General features: G+C 46.4%; 1 protein-coding gene across 4 annotated transcripts in view; it reads left to right on the top strand.

The window, feature by feature from the left end:
* The window catches only part of NOS1 (nitric oxide synthase 1), a 560,003-nt gene that overhangs the window by 472,370 nt on the left and 74,387 nt on the right, over window positions 1-13,246 (top strand). For all 4 annotated transcript variants that reach the window (XM_077292306.1, XM_077292314.1, XM_077292320.1 and 1 more), the window contains 2 exons: window positions 10,854-10,991; window positions 11,962-12,107. In XM_077292306.1, the coding sequence (XP_077148421.1) occupies window positions 10,854-10,991; window positions 11,962-12,107 (284 nt within the window). The remainder of the gene's footprint in view (window positions 1-10,853; window positions 10,992-11,961; window positions 12,108-13,246) is intronic.

The raw sequence follows: 13,246 nt of genomic DNA on the forward strand, positions 1-13,246 counted from the left end.
GCAAAACTATAAGAGACCTAAAATGTCTCATCATCTTAGATTCAAATGTTAGGAAATATGCCAGTAACCATTCATGGAAATGCTGTAGGGATTTGATCTGAGCTGTGATCTTATATGATTTCTCATAAAAAAATTACTATTTGGTAGAGTAATTCTAAGTTTGAAAGAAATTGCCAGATATATACATAATTCATTCAACTGTTATATGACTGATATTATGTTGTTAGATACATTCCTATTCTGCTGGTTAATCATTTATACCCTGTGTAGTGCAGCGAGGTTGGTGCAGTATGACAGATAGGCAGTGACCAAAGGAAAGTTCAAAACAAAACAAAGTCTCTTTAATGTCCAACGTACTGACGAAAGGAAAACAAATGGTATCCTCTGGACCGAAGCCGGGAATCAAGACAGTCTGTATCTGAGATCAGTTGCCGTGGGTGACTGCATCACGGTGCTACACTGAGGGGTGCCAGACCTTTTGGCTCTGCTTGGCTCCGTGTTACCTCAAACAGGCTGAGATTTTCAATGCCACCTGCTCTGCAAGATTGCAAACCAAGACTGACACACCCAACTAGGGTTGAGCGACCTTTACATTTATAGGATTGGGTCGGGTTTCACGAAACCCGACTTTTTCAAAAGTCGGGTCGAGTGAAATCGGCCGATCCTATAAAAAAGTCGGGGTCGGGGTCGGCCGAAACTCGAAACCCAATGCAGTGCATTGGGTTTCCAATGGTTCCCAGGGTCTGAAGGAGCGGAAACTCTCCTTCAGGCCCTGGGATCCATATTTAAGTGTAAAATAAAGAATTAAAATAAAAAATATTGCCATACTTACCATCTGATGTGCCCTGGTACTAAGCGGCAGCCTTCCTTCCTTAGAATCAGCCTTCCAGGACCTTGCGGTGACGTCGCGGTGACGTCGCGGCTTGTGATTGGTCGCGCGGCCGCCCATGTGACCGCTCGCGCGACCAATCACAAGCCGCGACGTCACCGTGACGTCACCGAGGGTCCTGGAAGGGCTGATTCTTAGGAAGGAAGGCTGCCGGAAAGAAGCCGAGGGTGAGTATATTCCTATTAGGTATATACTCACCCTCGGACGCGCCCTGCTTCTTACCGGCAGCCTTCCTTCCTAAGAATCAGCCCTTCCAGGACCCTCGGTGACGTCACGGTGACGTCGCGGCTTGTGATTGGTCGCGCGAGCGGTCACATGGGCGGCCGCGCGACTAATCACAAGCCGCGACGTCACCGCGACGTCACCGCAAGGTCCTGGAAGGCTGATTCTAAGGAAGGAAGGTTCCCGCTTAGTACCAGGGCGCATCAGATGGTAAGTACAGCGATATTTTTTATTTTAATTCTTTATTTTACACTTAAATCTGAATTCCGATACCAATTCCCGATATCTTAAACATATCGGGAATCGGTATCGGAATTCCGATTCCAGATTCAGAAGATCGCCGACTTCATGGCCGACCCCACACAGGGATCGGGTCAGGTTTCATGAAACCCGACTTTGCCAAAAGTCGGCGACTTCTGAAAATTGCCGACCCGTTTCGCTCAACCCTACACCCAACCCTATGCTGCAGAGTTTTTAAATGAACTCTGTGGCCATGGGCCACCTGTAAGACCCGGCCTGGAGGACTGCCAGACAGAAAAGCGCTATTCGTGGCTCCACAACACATGTTTTCATTGTTTTAGGGTGCAGGGGTGTCTTTCTTTCCAGCACTCTGACACTTGTCATTGAGCTTGGTAATATAAGCCTTGCATGCAGTTGCTCATCCTTGTTATGAAACTCCTGATGTACAGTTTTTTGTCTGATGCTAATTCCAGAGGAGGTTGGAGATCCTGCACTTGCTGTGGTTCCAATTTTTTTTAACAATATCAATGACGTTTGTCCATAAGCTATAAGTAATTCAATATTTTCTAAATACAGTACATGATCATTTTTGACAATCATGTGAAATGTGAAATATTTCTTCATAGTGTCTGGGACTTCCTGAACATGCAGATTATGGGATTCCCCTTTCTCTGTTAGCTGAATCTTTCTCTCTGTAAAGCTTGATTTTAATCCCTGTTTCTGTATTTGCTACACATACTGCATAATCTGCTTTTAACTTATATTTTTGAAATAAATGCAGGATTTCCCTGCCAGTCTTGTATAGATCAACAGTGAAATACCCATCCCCTTGTGAGCAGACGCTGGAGCCTAATCCATGTTATTCCATTTAGCATTATCTATTCAGCAATATTGTAAATTTAGAGTTCCAGTGAGCTGATTTGCTAAAGTGCCAATGATGCACAAGGCGAACATCCTGCAGCATACTCTGGGTCCCATAGGTATTTAAACATCAAGCTCTGCATCCTTCAATGCAAAGATCTTACAGCAATGTGTAATATTAGACTTTATAGCTCCACGGGTACAGGTTTTTTGGAAAGATGCCCTCCTACTATCTCAGAAAACGTTTTACACCTGAGGTTCAGTTTTTTGCCTGTCCAGGTTGTGACTTGCTGGATGACCAGAAACATCCAATGCGAATAAATCCCCAAGTGCTTGATTTTATGCATCTGTATGAGTATGGCTAAGATTACTAAGCCTACGCATTACATAGGGTATCACTGACTTCAAAAGGTATTATTTATTAACTTGGGCTAGGAAAATTTTCAAACTGTACTGTCTTCAGTATTATAATTACACAAAAAGTGGCAAATCCAAGTTGATAATACAAACATCAGGAGTCACACAATACCACTTATCCCATAAAGGTAACATATTTAATTCACATTTTTTTAAATGAATTATATAAAACTGGTCCATTATGGAGAAAATAACAATTGCATTTAGAGCTGATGTTATCCTCCAGATAGTGAATTCTTTCATAATTGACTAGTTTTATGTAATCAATATATGGGGTGTCTGTGATGACACAGCTTCAATCTGCTATACGTACTGCTCCGTTGTACAGGTCAAGGGACATGAGCCATTGTTTCATGTGAGACTGTCCATTAACCCTTATTGTATATTAATTTGTGGAATGCTGATTGCATATTGCATCAGCCACCTGCAGTGTACTAGTTTGCACAACTTGAAGGACAAATATGCAGTCTGATTGAAAGATCAAAAAAATGAGGGATTACCTTCCCCAGCTTCCCCTAATCCTGTGGGACAATGCCCTGAAATGAGAGCTGTGTTTTATAAAAGTAAGGTCAGCCTAGGAATCATGGTTCCAGCTGGTGGAATACAGGTCTGCTCCACTGCCCATTAATGAGCTCACATGTCTCTGGAGCGCCCCCACTGCAGCAGGGCTGAGGGGTACCCGGTACCGGCCCTCTCTGTCTCAGTTCTGGGGTTGTCACGGTGGCTGGGCCCGGTCCGTGACCCTGCTGAGGGGCGTCCAATGAAGGTGGAGAGTGTGATGAGGTTGTAGTGCGGTGCAGGTCGCAGTAAATAACGAGGACACCAGGTTGCAATCTCTTTACCTCTTTACTGAAGGCTTCAGGATCCTCAGTCCGGAATACGGTTAACCGGGCTGCGTGAGTCCGGCCGGTCCGATGGCACCTCCAGAGTTCCCTTTGCAGGTGGAAATCTGTGCCTACCTTCTAGCGCTTGTGTGTTGTGGTCCTCCCCTGCTGTGCTTACGGGATAGTCCCCACAATTGTTGTGTCTGTTTCTGCAGTTCCCTCACAACTCGATTTTGATGTTCTTCTTTGTCCCCCCAGATGATATGGCTAGGACGCACCCGTATGATGGGTAGGCTCGGAGCTCTTCCTGGACCCTAGTGTCGCCCCTCTCCTGCTGTTGCCCCCTATGTCTTTTTAGGTGATTTGAGTGAGACAGCCCGCCTATAACTGACTGTCCTGCCGTAGGTTTGAAGTAAGGCCTGGCGCTCAATACTTCCTCGGCGTTCCGGCCACCGGCTACGCGCCTCAGTAGGATGTTGCCTCGTCTTACAGCACGACTCCTACTGGTAATTCTCCTTGTTGCGTTGATCTCGTTTCTCACTCAGCACAATAAACCTCGCTTCTTGTCCTTTCTTGGGGTACCGCCGCGATGAAGTGCAGGCGTGGTCCCGTAACGTTTTTTCTGTTCGCTAGGCCTCTGTCAGGATCCCACCCCTGACAGGGACCCCCCTGAATCTTCCCCTGCAACACCCTCTGCCACTGGATGTTGCCTGGTTCCAACCCAGTCAGCTTCTCACTAACTTCCTATCTAACCCCCAGTTTTACCAGATTGTGAGGAGTGGCCTAATACATTGCACCCTTAGCTCCCCCTGGAGGCCAGACTGTGAAGTGTATTGGTGTCTGTGATACCTGGTCAGGTGAACTCCTTCAGTGCCATCAGACGTACCATAGCCCCCCTTAGCGGCGGAGCATCAGTACTGCAACAACCAGGACTCTGGGGCACTGCACTCCCACCCCGGTTAAATCCAGTACTCCTGGACTGGGAAGAAAACAACAATACATGTCAGCAAAAAGACATACAATTTTGAAAATGCAAGCACAAGTAAACTTTTTAACAGAGCTTCCCTTTATGGGAGGTGAGGACACTTGAACGTTACAAACATGGTTAAATACTTTAAATAACATACTATAAATAGCTTTTCTTACCCAACCGGGTATTCTACTAAGTGCAAATTTTTGAACAATAATTTAACGTTGCCTTTAAGGACGTACACACTGAATCCACTAAAGACCTTCTTATAAAACACTATAAGGCTAATCAACTTTTCTTCATTTTCCATCTTTACATCTGCAGGACCACCTGTCTATCTGCCCCAGGCCTACTGCCTCTCGTTCTGTTGCAGGACCGCCCCTTTCCGCCCGGGCCTACTGCCTTTCTGCTACTATATACAGTATAGAACTTATCAACCTTCTCTCAGTTCAAGATCACTGAGCCATCTCTGTATGGCTCCTAGGAGGACTCACTGACTAACCCCGTACGGGTTCACTTCCTGTCCTCATTTTTTTAACACATTATTAAACATTTCTTACAATTAACTAGCTAACTACATATAACTTTTACATGTAAGCATTATTCGACTTTAAGTGCTATTGGCGAACGTCCCCTTTAAGAAGGGACCAAGTCTCTATGAGGTAGTGCAACTTCTCAAGCTGCAAGTCCGTATGCAGCAAGGACCCCGGTACTGTTTCCAGGAACAGTTTCTTCGCAAAGAGTCCTTTTCTTTGTAAAACCAGTAGAGGGCACCTTTAAGAAGGTGCAAACTATTTACAATGAGTTTGTAATCATGCAGTGTTCATGATCCAGCAGTTCTTTCAACAATGATAAGACGAGAAACAAAAACAAGAAGGCAAAAATAGGGATCCCGGGTAAACTAAGGGATCCCTTTAAGAGTTAACCCTAGTCGGGTTGTAGCAGCAGAAAGACACATAGAAAGACAAACAGCTAACTATTTACATCCTTGTCGAGCATTAGGGCTTCATAGTATGTTGCAAGACATCAGCCAGTAGTGGACATCTCCTGACCGTGGCGGCTTCGGTCCCTGGTCTCCGGCTGATGCGGTGTCAGTATCGGTGGTTGGTCTCTCGGGTGCAGTCAGGTCACCCGGTGTCTGGATTCGAAGGCTAATCCTAGCTGCGAGCTCAGTAGCCGCAACAAGGCGTACGGTGGCGATAGTAGCAAGATCTGTCAAGTCTGGTTCAATCATGGTCGAGGTAACAGGTGACGCCCCCTCAGGCCCACATCGTTGGACGTTCCGAGCGCACCATCCTTGTGCACTCCGGTGGCGGGTGTAGGTCACCTGAGCCCCCCTTTGCAATAGTGGGTCACCATATCGGTTGCAGAAAGGAGTCTTCACATCGTGACTAGTAACGAAGACGTCATTCGGTAGTCCCGGTTCCTGTATGGAGCCCCAACCCCACTTTGGGTGAAAGGCCAGCACAGTTCCCCGCTTTACCATGTCTTTCCTGCCGCGCGCAGGCTTTGGGTGTTGTACTTTCGGCGCATCAGTCTGTTCTGTCTCTTTTCGGTTTTTCCAATGTAGGATCAGGCATTGTTTATATTGTTCCCAAGTGAGCACAGCAGGGGTGAGGCCTTCCTCCTGAGCTCCATCTGGCCCGATCCAGGGGGTGTCCCACTGGAGGATCACCCCGTCTGAGCTCACGTCTAGGGGTTCCCCCATCTTGGTCGGTAGTGGAGGCACCAGTTTCCCCATCGTGTCTGGAGTCAGCACCACCCGCTCCACTGAGAGGAAACGGTTATTGTCGGGGTGAGGAGCGGTCGCGGAAGCGGGACCGGTCAGGGGAGCAGGATCTGTTGGGGGAGCAGGATCAGTCGGGGGAGTAGGGGCGCCCTCCATACCTGCGCCTGATGTGATTCCACCGATGTCGATCCGTTCCGCTGACAAGGACACTGGAATCGGCTGCAGCCGGGACCGTGGCTCCTCCAAGGCGGCTTCTCGATGTGGTTCCGCTCTCCATGTCTCCGCATCTGCTGGCTCCGTGGTCGGGATAGGTAGACTCGGCTCCTCCGCCGGCGGCTCCAAGGAGTTCAGATCCTTCAGCTGCGGTGGATGCGGTTCCGCCTCTGGTGGGTGAGGGTAAGCCGGGATCACTTCACCGTCGCTCGGGCACCTGCTGATCATCTTCGCTGTCTTGAAATCGGCAGCCGTGCATGCACCTGACTCCGCCATTTCTACGAGGTCGAGCTCCCTCTTCACCTCGTTCCCGCCGTTGCAAATCAGGGGGCGGTTCTCCTCTGCTGCTGGGCAGGTCGTCATCTCGCAGCAGAAGTCGGAGGGGGTGGTCGCTACTTTTGGTGCCGCTTTGGTAGTCTCCTCCCATGGCACGCCCTTCTTCTTCCTCTGTGCTCCCTGTGGCGCTGTAATGGCGGCTGGTCTTGGCAGCAAATGGCAATCCACACTTTGCAATAAGTCACAGTCTAAGTACAATAAATCACAGTTCCAAGGCACACATGACCTGATTCTTCAGGCTTAAGTAGATCCTGTTCGTGACGCCAAGTTGGAGCGCCCCCACTGCCAGAGGGCCGAGGGGTACCCGGTACCGGCCCTCTCTGTCTCAGTTCTGGGGTTGTCACGGTGGCTGGGACTGGTCCATGACCCTGCTGAGGGGCGTCCAATGAAGGTGGAGAGTGTGATGAGGTTGTGGTGCGGTGCAGGTCGCAGTAAATAACGAGGACACCAGGTTGCAGTCTCTTTACCTCTTTACTGAAGGCTTCAGGATCCTCAGTCCGGAATACGGTTAACTGGGCTGCGTGAGTCTGGCTGGTCCGATGGCACCTCCAGAGTTCCCTTTGCAGGTGGAAATCTGTGCCTACCTTCTAGCGCTTGTGTGTTGTGGTCCTCCCCTGCTGTGCTTACGGGATAGTCCCCACAACTGTTGTGTCTGTTTCTGAAGTTCCCTCACAACTCGATTCTGATGTTCTTCTTCGTCCCCCCAGATGATATGGCTAGGACGCACCCGTATGACGGGTAGGCTCGGAGCTCTTCTGGGACCCTAGTGTCGCCCCTCTCCAACTGTTGCCCCCTATGTCTTCTTAGGTGATTTGAGTGAGACAGCCCGCCTATAACTGACCGTCCTGCCATAGGTTTGAAGTAAGGCCTGGAGCTCAATACTTCCTCGGCGTTCCGGCCACCGGCTACGCGCCTTAGTAGGATGTTGCCTCATCTTACAGCATGACTCCTACTGGTAATTCTCCTTGTTGCGTTGATCTCGTTTCTCACTCAGCACAATAAACCTCGCTTCTTGTCCTTTCTTGGGGTACCACCGCGATGAAGTGCAGGCGCGGTCCCGTAATGTTCTTTCTGTTCGCTAGGCCTCTGTCAGGATCCCACCCCTGACAGGGACCCCCCTGAATCTTCCCCTGCAACACCCTCTGCCACAGGATGTTGCCTGGTTCCAACCCAGTCAGCTTCTCACTAACTTCCTATCTAACCCCCAGTTTTACCAGATTGTGAGGAGTGGCCTAATACATAGCACCCTTAGCTCCCCCTGGAGGCCAGACTGTGAAGTGTATTGGTGTCTGTGATACCTGGTCAGGTGAACTCCTTCAGTGCCATCAGACGTACCATAGCCCCCCTTAGCGGCGGAGCATCAGTACTGCAACGACCAGGACTTTGGGGCGCTGCATCTCCCCCACTGTATGTGGGGGAGACAGGGCAGAAACTGAGAACAAGGATGAACTCTCACCGCCATACGATAAGAGAAAAAAGAATGGATCTACCTGTGGCAATATATTTCTGTCTCCCAAATCATAACCAGGTACTTTCAGCTGCATCACTTCTAATGTGGTGTACCTAATTATTTGTACTAAATGTCCAACTGGGGGTCTGTATGTGGGGGAGACAGGGCAGAAACTGAGAACAAGCATGAACTCTCACCGCCATACAATAAGAGAAAAAATAATGGATCTACCTGTGGCAATACATTTCTGTCTCCCAAATCATAACATTATGGACATGAAATTACTTGTACTTAAAGGTAACTTCAAATCGCAGAAAGACAGGAGAGTCTGGGAATATAAACTGATGACGACCTTTGACACTCTAACTGCAGGAATGAATGTGTCACATGGATTTATGTCTTTTTACATTAACTAAGGAACTTGCCCATCAGACCATGTGGGGTCATCACAACAGAGACCCTAATCACAGGACAATAAAACAATCCTTATCTAAGAATTGGCCCAATATTTATGGACGTAACTGTTTATCACCCATGGTAATTCTGCTTCTTGTCACCTAGCTTATCCATGGGTTTTTTCCCCTTTTTTTTTTCTCTATACTATGTTGTGCATAAATATGTGATTCTTCAGAATTTGTTTTAGTCTTTCCCTGATGAAGAGACGTATGTAGTCTCGAAAGCTTGCAATTTGTTACCATCTTTTCAGTTAGCCATTAAAAGGTATCAACCAATGAGGACTCTCAATTCTAAATATTTTTGAGCTCACAAAGTCATTTGGAGAACCCAGGTTGTGATAATTAAGTCTCCTAGTGACATGTGTCGGGTCTGCTTCCTAATCTTGCCACTACGTCTTCTCTGTGAGTGCACGCCAAAAGCGGGGTGTTACTGGTTGGGGTAGTTGGCCCTTGATGTCTCGAGGTTGCCAATGTTCTAATCCCCAGTGAGCCAGCGGAAGAGTGAGACTGTATGTCATTTTCATCATCTTGTGTACTTGCTGGAATGTACTATATGTTGTTGCCTGTTAGTGATTCAATAATGTCCTAATAGAAGGTGGTACCTCACCCTGTGTTCTCTGAGTAGTGTTTGCCCACTAAAGACAGCCAGACTAGTGGACAAGAGCACCCACTGACCTTTGTGTCTCCACTGTGTCTATAAATTTGTTCCCCATATATTGCACTTTCCATAGAGCTGACTGCAGACCAGAAAATAATAAAATATTGTACATGTCTATTTACATGCAAGATTATTATAATAAAAATAATTAATTGACTTGGGAGAGCAGCTGGCTGTACATTTTAGCTATTTGAAGAATGCTTGTTCGGCTTCTGGATAATTCTCCAGAACCCTCCTTGCCCCCCACATAATCATGCATGCCCAGATCCGGTGAACATACATGTGCTTTTGATGGGAAGAGGGGATTTAGGGTACCGTCACACAGTACCATTTTGATCGCTACGACGGTACGATTCGTGACGTTCTAGCGATATCGTTACGATATCGCAGTGTCTGACACGCAGCAGCGATCAGGGATCCTGCTGAGAATCGTACGTCGTAGCAGATCGTTTGGAACTTTCTTTCGTCGCTTGATCACCCGCTGACATCGCTGGATCGTTGTGTGTGACAGCGATCCAGCGATGTGTTCGCTTGTAACCAGGGTAAACATCGGGTAACTAAGCGCAGGGCTGCGCTTAGTAACCCGATGTTTACCCTGGTTACAAGCGTAAACGTAAAAAAAACAAACAGTACATACTTACATTCCGGTGTCAGTCCTCCGGCGTCTCAGCTTCTCTCCACTGTGAGCGCCAGCCGGCCGGAAAGCGAGCACAGCGGTGACGTCTGACGTCACCGCTGTGCTTTCCGGCTATGGTGCTTACACAGTGGAGAGAAGCAGAACGCCGGGGACAGACACCGGAATGTAAGTATGTACTGTTTGTTTTTTTTACGTTTACGCTGGTAACCAGGGTAAACATTGGGTTACTAAGCGCGGCCCTGCACTTAGTTACCCGATGTTTACCCTGGTTACCCGGGGACTTCGGCATCGCTCCAGCGCCGTGATTGCAACGTGTGACCGCAGTCTACGACGCTGGAGCGATAATCATACGACGCTGCGACGTCACGGATCGTGCCGTCGTAGCGATGAAAATTGCACTGTGTGACGGTACCCTAATAAGCTGCTACCAGACAAATCTGTCAATGGCTTATGTATGTTAAGAACAATAGGATAGGGCATGTTAGAATTCATAATGCCCTACCCCTTCTTTGCCCTGACATCTGCTATGGAGGTTAAGTCAGGATACCATCATAAACCACAAGCTGTTCCTTCCAAAAATGTTGGATTCAGTTAACATTCATCTATTGCATATGGTCAGTTTAATATACTGTACATTTTATGTATCTTGGAGTAATGGAAAACTGCTATCTTTGTTATGTACAAGTCCAGGCAGCATGTTAAAATGAGTTGGAAAAAGAAGAAAATATGAAACTGTTTGTGGCACAGTAATGTCTGAATAACTATTTCTCATGCCAAGCAAATTAGTTAATTATGAAACGATGTTGGTCTTTATTTGAATAATTATTTCTGCTTTGGCTTCGTGTCTATGCTCCATTGTGCTGCAAATCAGATGTATACAACGTAAAAGCACTTTCTTCTCCTTTCCTCCTTCCCTATGGGCATTGGCATTGCTTCTATTTTATAATTCCAGGTTTCAGCCTCGGGGAGACATGCCCCTGCAAGGAGCCAGGTGAATGGAAGTCCTTCCAAATGTCCTCGATATTTGAGACTGAAAAATTGGGACTCAAATACTGTGCTGAATGACACACTGCACTTCAAGGCCTCAATGGTACGTTGTACAACATCACCCAATAATATATTAATAAGATATACAGAGACATTCAATAAAATCAACAAAAAATATATATCTTACACAGCAAACACACAATATATACCTTACACAGCAAACACACAATATATACCTTATACAGCAAACACACAATATATACCTTACACAGCAAACACACAATATATAACTTACACAGCAAACACACAATATATACCTTATACAGCAAACACACAATATATACCTTATACAGCAAACACACAATAAATACCTTATACAGCAAACACACAATATAAACCTTATACAGTAAACACACAATATATACCATACGCAACAAACACACAATATATACCTTACACAGCAAACACACAATATATACCTTACACAGCAAACAAACAATATACTGTATACCTTATACAGCAAACACACAATATATATCTTACACAGCAAACACACAATATATACCTTACACAGCAAACACACAATATATAACTTACACAGGAAACACACAATATATACCTTATACAGCAAACACACAATATATACCTTATACAGCAAACACACAATATATACCTTACACAGCAAACACACTATACCTTACACAGCAAACACACAATATATACCTTACACAGCAAACAAACAATATATACCTTATACAGCAAACACACAATATATACGTTACACAGCAAACACACAATATATACCTTATACAGCAAACACACAATATATACCTTACACAGCAAACACACAATATGTACCTTATACAGCAAACACACAATATATACCTTATACAGCAAACACACAATATATACCTTACACAGCAAACACAAAATATATACCTTATACAGCAAACACACAATATATACCTTATACAGCAAACACACAATATATACCATATATAGCAAACACACAATATATTCCTTACACAGCAAACACATATTTAAACCAAGATTGAATTTTTTTTGTCTTTTAGCCTACACCTTGCACACAACAGTTGTGTATGGGCGCTGTCATGACTCCTCCACAGTATGTCCGTAAGCCAGAAGATATTCGAACTAAAGAGCAGCTTCTTCCCCTTGCCAAGGAATTCATTGACCAATATTACACATCAATGAAAAGGTGATGCATTTGCAATACATTACTTAGTAAATTATGATAATATTAATTTATTATTCTACACTTCCATGGACTTTGCCTGATAATTGTGTTTAGCTGTTATAGATTGTGTGCCCTTATTTATTGGTAACTAGATGGTGGCCCGATTCTAACGCATCGGGTATTCTAGAGTATGCATGTCCACGTAGTATATTGCCCATTTACGTAGTATATTGCCCAGTCACGTAGTATATTGCCCAGCGACGTAGTATATTGCCCAGCTACATAGTATACAGCACAGCGACGTAGGATATTGCGCAGCTACGTAGTATATTGCACAGAGCCACATAGTATATTGCACAGCTTTGTAGTATATTGCCCAGCCTTGTAGTATATTGCCCAGCCACGTAGTATATTGCCTAGCCACGTAGTATATTGCCCAGCCACGTAGTATACAGCAGAGCCACGTAGGATATTGCCCAGTGACGTAGTATATTACCGAGGCACGTATAGGGCCAAAAAATAAAAAATAAACATACTCACCTAACGATCCGAGGGCCCCTTGTAGTGTATCATACTCACCATTCTTGTCGCTGCTCCTCTGCGTCCTGCCTCTTCTCTTCCTGGGATCCTGTGCAGATGGTAGTGGTCGGCTTCAGGAAAATGGCCGCTGGATGCTGCGCGTGCGCAGATCGAGATCGCGGCGGCCATTTTCCTGAAGCCGAGTTCCATTGCAAGTGCCAGGGCTGGTGGGAGCAGGACCTATGAAGACGTCACGGTCACATGACCGTGACGTCACGGCAGGTCCTTGCCGCACACCAGCCCTGGGACGGGACCGCACCGCAAGCTGACGCTTGTAATGGAGCGGTCCGGGGAGCGTGGCGAGGAGCGAGAAAGGCGGCGGAGGGTGAGTATAGCAGGGGTTTTTTATTTATTTATTATTTTTAACATTACATTTTGTACTATTGATGCCGCATAGGCAGCGTCAATAATACAAAGTTGGGGACACACAGGGTTAATAGCAGCGGTAACGGAGTGCGTTACCCGCGGCATAACGCGGTCCGTTACCGCCGGCATTAACCCTGTGTGAGCGGTGTATGCGGGCGCCGGCAGTGAGTGCGGGGAGTAAGCGGCCATTTTTTTCTGGACTGTGCGCGTCGCTG

The sequence above is a fragment of the Ranitomeya variabilis genome, chromosome 1, assembly GCF_051348905.1.
Source record: "Ranitomeya variabilis isolate aRanVar5 chromosome 1, aRanVar5.hap1, whole genome shotgun sequence".
Taxonomy (NCBI): domain Eukaryota; kingdom Metazoa; phylum Chordata; class Amphibia; order Anura; family Dendrobatidae; genus Ranitomeya; species Ranitomeya variabilis.